The sequence below is a fragment of the Bos grunniens genome, chromosome 15, assembly GCF_055505025.1.
Source record: "Bos grunniens cultivar Pamir isolate PY7600 chromosome 15, Bosgru_T2T1.0, whole genome shotgun sequence".
Taxonomy (NCBI): domain Eukaryota; kingdom Metazoa; phylum Chordata; class Mammalia; order Artiodactyla; family Bovidae; genus Bos; species Bos grunniens.
In genome coordinates this window covers 30703835-30718841 of record NC_141179.1, presented here as the reverse complement: position 1 = coordinate 30718841, position 15007 = coordinate 30703835, and the positions used below count along the sequence as shown (strand labels likewise).

At 56.3% G+C, this 15007-nt stretch overlaps 1 protein-coding gene and 1 long non-coding RNA gene across 3 annotated transcripts; both read left to right on the top strand.

The window, feature by feature from the left end:
* The first annotated feature begins 728 nt into the window (after positions 1–728).
* LOC147357592 (uncharacterized) lies at positions 729–4937 on the top strand. Of its 2 annotated transcripts, XM_086338297.1 has the most exons (5): positions 729–808; positions 1783–1927; positions 3207–3282; positions 3893–4009; positions 4513–4937. In XM_086338297.1, the coding sequence occupies exons 1-5, from the start codon at positions 730–732 to the stop codon at positions 4675–4677; spliced, it is 582 nt and encodes a 193-aa protein (XP_086194423.1). In that variant the 5' UTR covers position 729; the 3' UTR covers positions 4678–4937. The 2 variants fall into 2 exon arrangements, with proteins under 2 accessions (XP_086194423.1, XP_086194422.1); XM_086338296.1 differs by lacking the exon at positions 729–808 and having other exon boundaries at positions 1543–1927.
* A 1031-nt stretch (positions 4938–5968) lies between these two features.
* LOC147357591 (uncharacterized) lies at positions 5969–7312 on the top strand. The gene is made up of 2 exons (XR_015141452.1): positions 5969–6050; positions 7004–7312. It is a non-coding gene; the product is annotated as an uncharacterized LOC147357591 (long non-coding RNA).
* Positions 7313–15007: the final 7695 nt, after the last annotated feature.

Genomic DNA, 15007 nt, shown 5'->3' with positions numbered 1-15007 from the left:
CACACAGGCCTGGTCCACCCAGCTGAGCTGACTGTGGCAGGGGTAAAAACCTGAACTTGGTGAGCCAGGCAGGGTATCTTCACTTTCACACCTCTGTTGCCCAGGGTCAGAATAGTGCTTGGGAACACAGTAGATGCTCAACAAATGCTTGCTAAACCAAAAGAGACACACAGCCAGAAGGTGCAGGAGTGAAGGCAGGAAGGCTTGAGGATAAAGAAGAGGGACCAGGGAGGAGATGATGGTGAGTGCTAAGAAGCTAAAGCTAAGAGGAAAGGAGATAAGGTTTGTTTAATGGATTGCAATGCCCCAGCCCGAGAGTCCAAGAAAGGAGAGGAGAGACAGTGCTGGGGGAACTTAAGGGTCCGTGGAGGAGTCTGGGGCTCCCAAGTCCCTGTAATACACACACAGAGGCAGACGCTGCCCTCCCAACAGGACCACAGCCCACCAGCTGTGGATGGACGGATGCTGCACCAGAGCTTCTGCAAAGTGTCTGCCTTCCAATTACTTTCAGGAGCCCGGCCAGAGGGGCTGCAGATTCACTGGGAGCCAATCTGGTACCAAGGGCTCTGCCAGACACCTCCTCCTTCAGGGCATTGGGATGGAGCAGAGAGACAGAGAGGCAGGTGCTTGTCAATCCCGCTTCAGGGAATTAATTGGCTCCATGATGTTTATTGCAAACTGCAATTTAGCATCTCTATTCAGGTGCTCTCCTGTTTAATTACATATAGGATGGTGCGGGGAGGAAGGAAGGAAGTGTGTGTGATTTTCTCCTTAGTCCCTTCCTCTCTAGGCGTTGGGAGGGTCAGAGGTGAGAAATGGAGCCCAGCAGAGGGAAGGAAGAGAAAGGCCTGGCACTGTGATTGGCTTCCCACACCAAGCCTGAGCCAGCAGGGCCAGCCAGAAAGCAGCACGTGCCCCTGGCCCTGGGCTTAGTCCCAACAGCTTCACGGTGTCCTCGTCTTTAGGGACCACAGTGGCCCCTGCTCAGGCTGAGAAATCCTTCAATAGACCTTCACAACCTCCCAGGCCCTTCTCTTTCTGAGGCTCAGAGAGGCTGGGTCACTTGCCCAGGTCATCACAGAGCAAGTTGAGAGGGACTGCAGCCTGCCCCAACCCTACTTCCTACCCATGGGACCAGCGCTCCCTGGGCAATGGCCATGTAGGTCCAGACAGTGGGCGGCTTAATCCCCCTCACCTTTGACCCCGGCCCTGTGGGTTTTTCACCTCAGTACCGGACAGACTAGATTTCCCCTGAGGATCCCCATCAACCTCAAGCTCCCATCTTCCCTCTCTGAATCCTCATGCTTTCTCCAGAGCTGGGAGGGCAGAGCACCAATTAGTTTATTTGCTTGTTTAATTGGGTAGGAAGGGGAAGGAAATTAAACTCCTCAACAGGGATCTTCCCAGCAGGGCCAGAGATGGAAGGAGGGGTGAGGACCCCCACCTCTGAGCACCCCTTTGCCCTCTCTATGTTCCCCGCCCCTATTCCTACCTCCCTGCCCCAGATCCCAAGATCAGAGAAGAGCTGGAATTCTAGGGCCTTTGAGAGCCAGACATGAGGTCTGTCCTGCCCTAACTGGGACAGCCCCTCCTGGAACTCGAGCATGATGGGGAGGGGAGACGCTGAGGAGAGCGGTCAGGGCGGGACACTGCCTCTGGCTCCGATGCTGTTGCTTCTTGCCCGCCTCTCTGCCTCTAGTAGTTTTCTTTCTCTCCCCCTCTTCTTGCTCTGTCTCTCTGTGCCCCACTCTCTCATTCTCCACTTTGGTCTCTTGGTTCCAGAAAAGCCCCTCCCCCGGGGGGGCCCAGGAATTATGGCGAGGCTCCTGGGGTGTGCCGTGGCCGTGGCCCTCATCCTCAGTGTGGCTTCCACTGTCTTTCTGTATCACTGGCAGCAGAAGAACCGGCTGGAGATGGATGGGGGCGGGTGAGTGTGGACAAGCCCATCCTCTGCCCACCCAACACTGCCCCTTCATGCTCCCCACCCGCACAGGCTGCTGCTGAAGCCCCTGCCCTTGTAAGGGGCTCAGGGCTACCTCACTGACCCGCCGCAAGGCCTCATTCCCTCCTCCTGACTTCCCTTGTGGTTCAAACGGTAAAGACTCCGCCTGCAGTGCAGGAGACCTGGGTTCGATCCCTGGGTTGGGAAGATCCCCTGAAAGAGGGCATGGCAACCCACTCCAGTATTCTTGCCTGGAGAATCCCCATGGACAGAGGAGCCTGGTGGCTACAGTCCAGGGGGTCGCAAAGAGTGAGACACGACTGAGCGACTAAGCACATCACTGTCACCTGTGAGCTGAGAGGGGCCCTAACCCTCCTGCAGTGGAGCTAAGCCTTTAGAGGGCTGGCTATGGGCAGGCACCACCCAACATTTACGCTGGGTTACAAAGATGCATTTTATCCTCTCAGCAACTCTGAGAAGTTCGTATGTGATTATAATCCACCATTTACAGCGAGGAAACTGAGGCATAGAGGCGAAATACAACATACAAGTTCACCTTCTCGTGACCTGGACCAGGGTGAACTGAGTGGGGTCCTTGCCTCTGATATCAAGTTCAATGAGGCACCAAAAACCTGCATCATCATGAGAAATAATTTTCAATGCAATGTTCTTAAAAATCAAAATGAATGCCCCAAATCTACAATGAACAAAATATCAACACTTTAAAGACAAGCTCAGTATTACTGATTTTTCTTTTTGCCTCAGGCTCTTATATGGCTTGGCATAGCCCTCTTACTGATCTTGTCTTTACTTAAAATGTTGATATATTGTTCATCATGGATTTTTGCATTCTTTTTGATTTTTTAAATGTTACATTGAAATATTCTTTATTGTGATGACTAAGACTTATGATGCCCCCAGAGGCTTTGCACCTGATCAGGCCCCTTGCTTCCTGGCTCCCAGTTGAGGGCCCGTGTGAATTTCCCACTGTCCTTCAAGCCAGGGCACCTGAGACTTACTTGGTTCCTAGGCCCAGGCTGGAGGGAGGGCTAGCCTAGGCTGGACTGGGCTGGGCTGGGGGCAGAGACACCTGGGAAGATGGAGGGTCTCTCTCAGCCTCCACTCCACCATGCTCTGGCTACTCAGGAGGCCACCTGGGAGCAGAGCCCAGGCCACCCTTGTGAGTGGGGCTCAGGGACCAGTAACGGCCAGGGGGCCTGACTGGGACAGAGACCTCATGTGAGCCTCATTCTGTGCCCCCCAGGACTGCCCTGCCTCTCTCCCAGGAGCCAGAACCTTCTCCCAGCAGGCAGAGCCACCTTGCACTTGAGAACATCCAGGTGGGCATGGGTCCCTACAGTGAGGGGGCGGGGAGAACAAATGGGAGATGGACCTCAGGGAGCGGGCCCAACCTGAAGGCAGAGCCCTCCCAACTCCCCGAACTCCTGAACGGTCCCCAGCACACCACTAGCCCTGGCCAGTTCCCACAAGGCCAGGTTCAGGTAGAGACCATGGTTGGGGCCTTCCTCTCTCCCACCATGAGAAGTAAGAAGCCAGGGCTTTTCCTACCCAACACCCCTGCTTTCCAGGGGAACCTCTTTCTCCACCTCTCAGATCATTCATTAAAAAATCCATTGATGCTACGGCTGAGTCCCTTTGCTGTCCACCTGAAACTATCACAACATTTTTAATTGGTTATATTTCAATATAAAATTTAGTTGTTTTTTTTTTTTTAAACTGATGCCTGGCCCATGGCTGGCCACAGGGAGCCCACAAAGCAAAAGGCTCAGGCTGCCCTCATGCCTCCCGGATGCTACCAAAGTGCTGAATACAGGACGGGGGAGCATGGGAACCTAGGGAAGAATCTACAACCCACTAGGGGCCAAGAGGGCCGCCTGGCACAGGGCCGTGCTAGAGTCTGTGCAGCCACTCACCTGCCTTCTCTTCCAGATTCTTGGCCTAGAGCTGGAGAAGCAGCAGCTACAGCAGGAAGAGGATGAACCGCAAAAGCTGCCCCCACAGCCCCCCTACTACGATCTGGGGGCCTCCCCCTCCTACCACCCCTTGGTAAGGACCCCTGAGCCTTGAGGATGCTGATCCCAGGCCAGCTCCACCCAGCCCGGCCACGAGCCCAGCTGCCTGAGACAGAAGGGGGACAGAGGAGGTCCCTCACAGTTACACCCCCGCAGGCACTCAGGGCAAAGCGGGTGCTGGACACTGTGGACCAGGGCAGGAGGGTGGCGCCTCCAGTGAGGACACAGCCCAGCCTGGTGCTCAGCTCTCCCTCCCACAGCCCTGCCCGCCCCCCAGCTCTGTACCCTGCACCCCAGTCCCTGGACCTGCCAGTGACCACCAGAAAGCCAGCCGCAGCCCCTCCTCCTGGCCCTGCTCCGAGCCGCTCCAAGGGCCAGCATCCACTTGAATGCCTGCCACCTCTGCCCAGAGCCCACTCCTTTCAGCAGACTTGGGGGCTGGGGTGGTACCCGTTACAGTGCCAGCCCACAGACCCGGGGCAGACAGCCTGGGCCCAAAGATAACACACCCTCGCCTGGCACTGGGGGGAGAGCCAGGCCTTTGTCTCCACAGCCTCACCACGCTCCCTCTCGGCTGGAAGGGCCAAAGAGAATGCATCTCAAGATGCCAAACCTTGCCCCTGGGAGGCAGCGTTCCTATCCCAGGTGCTCAGCCCAGAGGACCAACCCGGCCCCCACCTTCCAATTCCATGCAGGGGGTAAGAAGACCACAGCCATTTGTCATTCCTCAGTCAATCTAGAGGCTTCCAAGTAAGCTAAAACTCACAGTGGACGCAAAGTCCGTTCCTTAGACTGTGGCTGGACAACCTCTTCCCACGTGAGGGTGCCCACACTCCCATGTCCAGGCTGCACTGCCTGGCCCTGCCAGTTCCAACAAGGGGGCCTAGGGACAGTGATGAACACGACTGTGTGCCAGGCACTTTGCTGAGACTTTTCAAACACAGCTCTATTTAACCCTCACAGCAATCAGCGTGATAAGTCTTATTCTTGCCCCCATTTTATAGATGAGGAAACTGAGGCTCAGTGAAATAAAGGGGCTTGCCCAAGATCATCCAACAAGTAACAGTGGAGAGGATCATTCAAGCCCTTGGTCCCCTGGCTCCCAAGTCCAGGTCCTCCCACACAGCAGTCACGGTGATGGCCAGACTTGTGGGGGGTTTACCTGAAGAGGTTTGAAGGGTGGCCACAAGCTCATACAGGGCATCTGCAGCCATGGGCTTCCTGCATGCAGCTGAATGCCCAGCTCTGCCGCCTGGCTGCCTGTCGGCTCCAGAGGCCTTGAGAGCTGCAAGGCAGCCCGCCCCTAGAGCTTGGCTTTAGAGTCCTGAGTCAGATGTCACTTTGGGCCACGTAACCAGCCCCGGGCAGGGTGGAATCTCCCACCTGGAGCATGTCATTTCGCCTGCCCCTGCCTCAGGACAATGAGGAAGCGCAGTATCTCTAGGTCTGAAAGTGGGTAAGGAAGGAGGGTATGCGGAGACGCCAATGTTTCCAGAAGAGAGAAAGCCATGCCCTGCTCAGGATTCTCCAAATCAGCCTTCTCCTCCCTCAGTGTGGCCCTGAGTCAGGAGTCAGCAACCTCATCTGAGCCCCCGGTGGAAGGAGAACGGGGGCGGAGAGGAGAAAAAGGCAGGGATGGGGCGGGTAGTGGGGCCTGAGGCCTGGGAGCGAGGGAAGATGATGGAAGGGAGCGATTTGTAAAGTCATGGAAGACTTCTGCGGGCTGTCCTGAAGAGTGGGCCCAGGCTCGGCGTAAAAATGGCTGTGATGTAATGGGACAGCTGCATCTGGCCCTAATCCCCGCTAACGACGTCTGGGCCCCACTCTCTGACTGCTGCCCCCTCAGCCTGGCAGGCGCAGCCCTCCCTGAGGGCCAGACCTGGCAGCTCCAGCTTGAGGGCAGCCCCCTCCTCTCTGTCTCTCCTCTCATACAAACCCCAGACTAAGCACGTGGCTCCAACACTGTACCCTCCCCAACAGCCTTCCCTCCCCAGGCTCTGCTCATGGTGGATTGACAGAAGGCTCAAATGAGTTGGAGGCTTCAGGACTCAAGACCACTTGGGAGGAAGAGCAGAGTGAGCCACTTTTCTTCCCCCAGCCATGGGCAGGAAGGGTTAGCTGATGGGCGCACTCTGAGTCTTGGACACAGAGGCCGTGAGATGAGGGCACCAGGGTGGCTGGACACTTGTGAGAACGGCCTGTGGGGTGGTACACGGAGGTCACCTCCAGCATCCCAGGGAGGCGCCGGTGTTGCCAAGACTGGTGTAATTCCTTTCGGCTTACAGAGCAATTACGGGGCCTGGAGAGGATTTATTCCCAGCACTCGGGTTTGTTGGCGGTGCAGCTTGTATACAAGTCACATTATTGACGTTGTCATCAATTCTCCTTCCCAACAAGTAGTGAGAGGGAGCCAAGAAGAGAGCATGCACCGTTCACTGAGGCAGGGCTCTGGAGGGAAGCCTGCAGGGGGCCCCAGGGACCAACAAGTAGAGACTCCCCCTTCCAAGCCTACTGGCCCCAGCCTGGGTGGGCCAGGTCCCATGCTGCCCACACACTCAAGGGCATTCAGCAAGGGTGTGACGCATCTCTCAATTTCTATCGAGGTTTCTGGGCTAGGAGTCCACTCAGACAGCAGGTACCACTTGAAAGGCTGGCTGGCTTGGGGCTAGATCTTGGGGAGGACTTCCAGAGGCTCCAAGGTAGATGCCTAGAAGAAGTGGGAGGAGGGAGTGCTGCCTCACCTTTAGGGAGAGGGGCTCCCAGCTCCTCAGTCTTGGGAGGATAGACAGCCCAGACTAGAAGCAGAAGACTGGATGCAACGACCTGGGGAGGGATGGAGTTCCAAAGCTTTGGTGTTGGTTTGTCTCCTTCCTTTCCCCAGGAAGGAGACACCAAGATGGGATCAGACACAGAGTCATGGGGGGAGGGACCCGGGTGAAGGACCAAAATTGGAGGAGGAGTGGATGGGGAGATGGGGGAGGAAGGAAGCCTGCGTGGGAAGAGTCTTGAGTGACTACACACTCTGCAGAAGCTCTGGGCAGGCCACAGAGAGACCTCGAGCCACAGCTGCAATGAGAGGAGCCTCCCGTTCCACAGGGACCAGCTGCACTAGGACCCCATCACGTCCAGCCATTGGTGGGAGCAGCCTGGGGAAGTGTGGGCACAGCACAAAAGCTGAGGTGGATCCAGAGGGGCTGCCCAGGGCGGAGGTCTAAGCCATGCGTGTCCACAAGCCACCACAGGTGACCCTGGCACCACAGGGGCCTGCACCTCTGTGATTCGGGGGTCTCTTCCTGAGAGTGTAGCCCTCGTTGCTCCAGTAAATTTTAGACCCACACCCGTGCTCATCCCCTCCTTCCCATAACGCTTCTAAATCCTTTCTCTCAGCTGTCCCCTGCCTTCAGTCCTGAGGCGTCTGAGCCCTTGATAATCACACCCTCGGCAAGCCAGGGCTGCTGCATGTGTTCACTCATATCTAAGGCAGAGGAGACCCAGGCAGTCACCCATGTCCTCCACAGAGTCCTCCGTGCCACATGGGTGACAGCAGCCTGATCTCCTCCCGCTGGTCGGGGCCAGTTACGCCTTCCAAGATGCCACTCCTTGCCTGCTGGCCCAGAACATGAGGAGTCCAAGTGTGCCCTGCAGAGCGCAGAGTGGCGGGGATGGCAAGCACAGAATCCCCCCATGGGGTCATTGGGCCACTCCTGTTTTTCATCCCTTGTCATCTTCCTGTTGGGGACACAGCGCCACACAGAGGCCTTCAAGAGTGTTGCCACGGAGCTGGCACGGAGGGCATCGGAGCTGCAGTCCGGCTGCTGCTTGATGAGCCTGGGAGGGGCCAGCAGTCCTCCTCTAGCGTCCAGTGGGGCCAGGTTGAAGAATTAAAGGGTGAAAAGATAGGGAACCTCCACCGCGTGACCTTCAGGGCTTTGTGATGACTCTGACCTCAGGTGCAGTATCAGTTTTGATTTACTGTTTTAGCAGGTGCCGGCAGTCTCGGAGGACTCCACTCAGCTGTGTCCCTCAGACCAGGGGTTCACTGTGGCGTCAGCATGTCCATCCCAGTCCCACACTGGGAAATTCCATGTCCCCCAGCAGTGAATTTGCCCTGTTCTCTGGGGTCCTTGCCAGGCTGTTGAATCCCACATCCTGAGAAAGTGCCCCCAGGTCAGTGTGGTCTTGCTTATTCCCCCAAATCCCACCCACAAATGCCCGCCCAGCTTCTGCTAGAATTCCTAGAGAATTCCTGCCACTCCTTGCTCCTTGGACGTACTCTCTCCTCCCTCAGCAGGTCCAGCTGGCCCCAGCTGGGTCATGCTGGGCTTTAAACTTAGCTATCAGCCTGGTAGCCAGGAAGGCGGGTGGGGGCAGCTCTCGAAGAGTGTGCCTCTCGCCTTGTAGGGTGAGCCTGGGATGATGGTAGCTCTTGCTGGCTTAGGCCAGGCACCTCTGTGTGCTCTGAGGGACATATCCTCAAGAGCCTTTTTCGTTTGTTTGTTTTGTGTTGGGTTTTTTTTTTTTAAATAAGTTTATTTATATATTTCTTTGGCTGTGCTAGGTCTTCGCCGCTGCACGTGGGCTCTTCTCTAGTGGCGAGGTGGAGGCTTTCAGGGGCTTCTCTTGTTGCAGAGTAACAGGCTCTACAGGCGTGGGCTCAGTAGCTGCAGTTCCCAGGCTCCCTAGTCGCAGCACACAGCCTCAGTTGCTTCACAGCACGTGGGATCCTCCCAGATCACACGTGTCTCCTGCTCTGGTGGGCGGATTCTTTACCACTGAGCCACCAGGGAAGTCCAGAGACCTTGTTTGGCCAAAAATTTTACTTTCGTTTTAGGTTCGAAGGATTCATTAACAACAGAAACCTCTCATTACACACACAATAAACAATTTCAATTTTAAATAGAGGATTTTTAAACTTCATTTCAATATACATCATTAAAAGCAAAGAAATAGAAACAACAGAGAGAAGGAACGGCACATACTTCACCAAATTGGGCTGACAACCCACATCCAGACTTGAACAGCGCTGGGAAGTCCCATGTAACAGCAATCTGGAGTCCCGACTGGCAAAAGGCCCCAGGCAGCGTGTTCACCCCATGGGTGAGACTTCAAATTGCAGCTTTGGGGGCCACCACTTATAATCTCAGGCCACAAACGGACATCAGCATCAGTTTGCACACAAAAATGCAGTTCTGGTTTTCCATTAACTTTTAGAATGCTATTGGTTTTCACCTTGTGAGTCACAGGATTTTCCAGACCCCAGGGGGCTGGCCAGGCCTACAGGGGCTCAGCAAATTCCAAGACCCTCTCCCTCTCTTGTCTAAGGTGCTGCCTGACCTGCTGGAAACCACTGGTGTGTTTGCAAGCGGGCACGCGGTCCAGGTAGGGTCGGAAGTCAGTCAGAGGCCTGCTCTCCTGCTTCTGAAGCCTGAACAAGATTTCCTCCCTTTTAATTTCCCTAACAGACCTCTATCCATTTATCCCCAACTCAGTTTCAGAGTTGGAGATTTTTTCAGCTTGAGCCCACACTTAGGAGAACAAAGCTGGCGTGGCTGAGCCTCTCCAAAGCCTATGATTCTCACTTTCAAATCCTGTGTCCACTGCTCCACAGCAGGAGGAAATGGAGCCCTGGGAAAGCTCCCTGAGGGGTCTCTGGCTCTTATATTGAACTTTTACCTTTCGTGGACCCTCAGTTGCTCATGAACCCTCCATAAGTGACAACATCACTAAAATAATAACTAGCCAACTCTGCTGTGCCTCCAGCCTCACTTCCTGGGCATCTCAAAGCCTGAGTCACTGTGCCTGAAAGAGCATCCCCTCCACCAGCACGCCCTCCCAGGCCCCTGATGGTGGAAGCTTCACCACTGGGCTGCCAAGTTGTGCCAGAGACTCTCTGGGCCCTGCTTTCCGCTTAGGGTGGGGCCTCCTTGCTACTGGGCAGTGAGTAAGCCAGGCCCAAATCTCCACTTTCCCTTTTCTCAGCCCTGCCCGGTACCACTTGTGTGCATTCGAGCCCTCCAAGAAGAGACAGGGAGACAAGATTTGCTGTCCAAGAGCTTCACTGGGCAAAACCAGCACTGACAGATAAAGCGGAGGGAACAGGAGAAGGCAGGGGCAGGTCTGGCCTGAGAAAGGAGGGGGGAAGGCAGGGGGAGCCTCAGATGGCAGCGTGGCTCTGGGAAAGCTTGTACTGAGCCAAGAGGAGTCCTCAGGCCAGCCTTAGAGAAGCCCTGCCCCCGGGAAGGGAGCTCCACTAGCACTGGTGGTGCTCAGTCACTGGCAGGAGCAGCCAGGGGACATGCAGCTTCTGCAAATGCCCTGCTGGGTCCAGCCAGGCGGGAGCTGAGTTGCCGTTCGGCCACGCTCCCCATGGCAGGTCGGAGTGGTGCATTTCCATGGTTGCTCCAGTGAAAGACAAAGCAAAGAATATGGGAAGTCCAGGGCGAAAATGAGCTTGGGATGGAACTAATGGTTTGCCCGGGATGAGACTTCTACCCATTCCCCAAACTTGGGCCAAGAGGTGTGTGCCTCCTGGGATGAGATAGGGACCAGCTGGTAAGGCTGGTGCTCAGAGCCAGGGACACACCTTGCCTATGGGGTGCTGGCTCCCTGATCTCTAGCCAAGGATTCCCCCAGTCCAAGGATTCCCTCAGTCCAATTCCCCCCCATTGCTCCTTTGTCTCTTTGTGATGGATTCTGTTAAGATAGAAGGCAAAGTGCCAGGGTGTCTTGGAGAACTCCCCTCCACTCACCTGCATGAGATGGTCCCAAACCAACTTTGCCATCAGCCCACAATCTCCCAGCCCTCCGTGGGGGTCAGAGCCCAGCCTGCTCCATCCAGAGGGCACTCAGTTGGGAAGAGCCCATGTAGAGAAATTACTGGACGCTGGTGGTCTCTCAGGAGAGAGCCTCAGTGGGAATTCCACTGAGGGGTCCCTGCCTGAGTCTGGCAGCTCCAGGACACCCCCAGCCTCACATCCACCTGACGCACCTATCTCTAGACATCCTTGTGATGATGGGAAGGTCAAGAGGTGGAATCCATTCACCCTGCCACACCTTGGGTGTGTGGAATGGGGACACGGTCAGTGCATCCATTGCTGGCCTCCATAGGATGGTCTTCACCCCATCCCAGAGTGCCAGCAACCCTCCCACCTTACGGGAGTCCTGACTTGTGGAATCCACACTCTGCCTGTCTCCAGGGCCCCACAGGGATGAAGGGAGTCTGGGCCTCTGCCCTCAGCAGCTTGTGCTTGCACACTGCCCTGCTGGCTTTGTGCCCACCTCCCTGGCCCTTGGCCACCTTCACAGGCCCTCCAGCTCATGGCCGGGGAACCAGGAACTGCTCCGCACCTGTCTGTTCAGCCCCCTTCCCCTTCCTTCTGTCACTGGCCTCCTATACCTCCAACCTCCTCCCGGGCCCCTTCCACCTGGAGAGGAAGTGCCTCCTCCACGCCCTCCTGGCAGGCTCAGAAAGCACAGGGGGTTGATGAGGGAAAGGCCTCGGGGTGTGACTTTCACATCTGAGAAGTTGGGAGCTAACTGCGCTCAACTTACCAGGGCCACGTGTGCCTGGTGACTCAGATGGTAAAGAGTCTGCCGGCAATGCAGGAGACCTAGGTTTCTTCCCTGGGTTGAGAAGATCCCCTGGGGAAGGGAATGGCGACCCACTCCAGTATTCTTGCCTGGAGAATCCCATGGACAGAGGAGCCTGGTTAGCTACAGTCCATGGGGTCACAAAGGGTTTGACTCGACTTTCACACTGACTTCAGCTTCACTGATGGACACCAGATAGTCGCTGCTGAAATCAGGACACTCAACCTTCCCACTGGGTGGGCAGCCCCACCAAGAGGCAGAGACAGGGGAATGCCTCCCATGGCGAGGAGCCGCCTCCCTGCCTTCCAAGCCAGGCGAGGCCTCTCTCCCTCGGCCCCCGCTCTGTGGACAGGTCCATCATGGGCAGCGAACTGAGGAGGAGGCGTGTATGAGGAATGGTCCAGGAATGAGAGCTGGCAGCACGTCAGAGATCAGGGACCACTTTGCCAAAAGGGAAACCGAGGGCCCTTGAGGGGAGGGAGCTGGGCACAGCCACAGAAGGGGTCATCAGCAGAGCTAATGCCCATATGTGCCAGGGAGTGTCTCTGCCTTTTCAGTTTCATGGCAGGCCCTGCCCTCAGAGCACTCTTATCTAGTAATTTCCAAGTCAAGACAAGTCATACCAAAGAGCTCAGGGAGGCAGTTGGAGCCTGAATTCTAACAGTGATGATTCATGTAACGGATTTATTCCCCCATTTTATAGATGAAAAACTAGGCTCGGGTGTGTTGAATAATCTGACCAGTTGCAGCACGTGGCCTGGCTGATATTTAAAGCCAGGTCTTCTGACTCCAAGTTCGACTTTATGCCCTGCCAGCTATTCCATGTGACCTGGGAAGGCCACATCACGTTCCCTTCCTTGGCCTCAGTCTCTTCCCTCTGCAAAAGGAGAGGGTTGGCCCAAATGGTCTCTGACAGCCAAGTGCAATGGACCTGGAGCAGGGTCCACCCTCCTCTGCCCATCGCCACAGCGGTCCAAGGGGATATAGCTTAGCAGAGCACACAAATGCGTGTGGCCGATATGATAAACACCTTTTCCGAACCCATGTCTTCTCTTATCACTGATTGATTTTTTCTTCTCTCTCTCTCCCTCCCTCCATACCACACAATCCTTCTTGGTTCCCTTTTCTCCTTCACTCCCACACCTCACTCCCACACTTCCCCATCTCATCCCGATTCCTGGCCCTGGGACACTTACTCTGGTCCTTACTCCCCCTCTCTCACCGCCTCCTACCATCTCTCCCTTCTGCCTCATTCCTAGAGCTCCGGTCTGAAGGACACTGATGTCTACTATGCAGAGCTGGACACATCAGCCCTGGAACTCATGTCCGGGCCACGGAGCACCATGCTGGGGTCTGAAGAGGTTGTGGAATATGCCACCATCCAGCTGAGCCCACCCTAGAGCATGACCCCTAGTGCCTGCCTGTGGACCACAGGTACACACGGCCCTCCATACTTCCCAGCTACAAATGCCCAGCTGCACGGAAGGCTGGCGTGATGCAGAGCTGTGGGCTTCAGCAATGGACAGCTGGTGGGGGCGAGTGGTGCAGTGCCAGAGAGGGGCGGGAGAAGGAACCAGGGGCCCAGAGGTCTGGGCTGTAGCTGCTGCCACCAGTGTGCTGTGTTACCTTCATTGCACCTCTCAGAACCAGGCTCTCCTCCTGTGAAACAAGGAGGTCAGAAATAATCTCTAGGGCTCTTTCCTCCTCCTATGGTCCCCGCTTATCGTTCTATGGCTCAGATGGGCACATGTGTCTCCCAGGAGGGCCCTCACTCCCTTCCACACTGATGCCACTGAGCCCTCACAGGCACCTGGGTGCCACACTTTACTTTCCGACCACAGGTCAAGGCTGTACACCCATATTTCCTCCTGACCTTGACCTCCCTTGGCTCAGCTGAAGTTTGATTCAACCACAGAGCAGCTGCTCTGTGCCAGGCACTGTGCTGAGGCTCGGGGTTCAGAGAGAGACAAGGCAAAGTTCCCGCCCCTCAAGAGCTTCCCAGCAGAGTGACAACCCAGGGCCCCTGAGCTGAAAATGGACAGCTAGGCTCTGCAAGGGGTGGGGAGCAGGGATCTCTCCGCAGAATGGGTCCTGAGTCACATGGAAGCCACAGGGCTGAGAACTCAGATATTGACTCAGGAGATGGTGAGGTCGGAGGGGTTTTGGCAAATGTGTGAGCCTCCTTGAGGGGTTAGAGGAAGCAGAAGCCCCCTCAATCTGAGAAGGTACACTCACAGGGCTGCAGACTCCGGTTAAGGGTCCACCCCTCCCCCCAAGCCCAACGAGTTACAGATGAGGAAACTGGACCTCAGGGCATGTACTTGAGCTGATTTGGGGGTGAGCAGGGTGGGAGAGAATACAGAAAGGGGCAGGATGGAGAAAGGAAGAACGAGCCAGGAGAAACAGGGCAGTGAGCATGAGAAAAGTCCAACAAGACTCGTGAGGGCTGGCGCAGTGAGAGGACCCAGGAGGGACTCACTGGGTGGCTTTTGCAATCTGTCCCCACCCCAACCAAGAAGGGCCAGGACTCTGCTCCCCCACATCCCACTGGTCTCCACCCCTGTGCTCCTGCAAGCTGTCATCCCCCAGCCGCCTCTGCAGATAGAATTTAGCTGAGCCTCAATCCCCACCCCTGCCGCAAATATGGAGAAGTGGAGACCCAAAGGGATGCAAGGACCTCCCCCAGGCCCTGCACAGCCACCCTTGGGGAACCTGCCACTGGAGTCAGCTGTCTCCCCACTCTGGCAGGCCCTCCTCCCTCACCAAGGAAGGAGTGCTGCGGGCCTGAGGAAGGGGCTGGGTGCCAGGTGGGGTCTCTGGCCTCCCTACCCTCCCAACCAAGGGAAGTAACTCAGATATTGCAGAGCCGTCTTGTGAGGTCTGGGCCCCAGGGAGGGGCCCCATGGGAGGAGGGCCTGAGGCTTGCAGTAGGGAGACAGGCAGAAAAAAAGCCATTAATCCCATAAATCCTAATTTGGAAGCCCTCCCGGCCTCTCTGAAGTGCAAGGAGTTGGGGTGGGTATAATCCTGGGCGCTGCTGGCAGAAACCCAGGAAAGGGAAGGATTCTGCCCCTTCCCTCTGCAGGCTTTCACTGGGCGCCTTCCCCCCCAACCAAACCCGGTCCAACACTCCCACCATCAGCAGAGCTAAAGGTGCCATCCCAGGCCCCAGGAAGGCCCTCTGTTTGGGTCCAGTGTCTGAAAGGTGCTGGACTAGGGTGCCCAGGACAGAGAAGCTGCAAGGAAGCTGGGCAGTGTGGGGGATGGGAGCAGAGCTAGGGACAGGGCGGGGGGTGGGTTGGGGGCTGGGGGCTCCGAGCTGGTGGTTCGGTGGAGCGGAAGGAGGCTGCCTGCCGAGCGGGGAATTAGCTGGCTTCCCGCCACTGGCCCCTTCCCACCACGCGCTCTCACTTCCCCGCTCCCAGCAGCCTCACAGGAGGAA

What these genes read in the sequence shown, in the direction of transcription:
- LOC147357592 (XM_086338296.1), top strand. Translation starts at nt 1,605, where the DNA reads ATGATGGGGAGGGGAGACGCTGAGGAGAGCGGTCAGGGCGGGACACTG. An exon ending in TTGCACTTGAGAACATCCAG is followed by an intron (nt 3,283 to 3,892) that starts GTGGGCATGGGT and finishes CTTCTCTTCCAG; the next exon opens with ATTCTTGGCCTAGAGCTGGA. An exon ending in CCCCCTCCTACCACCCCTTG is followed by an intron (nt 4,010 to 4,512) that starts GTAAGGACCCCT and finishes GGGGAGAGCCAG; the next exon opens with GCCTTTGTCTCCACAGCCTC.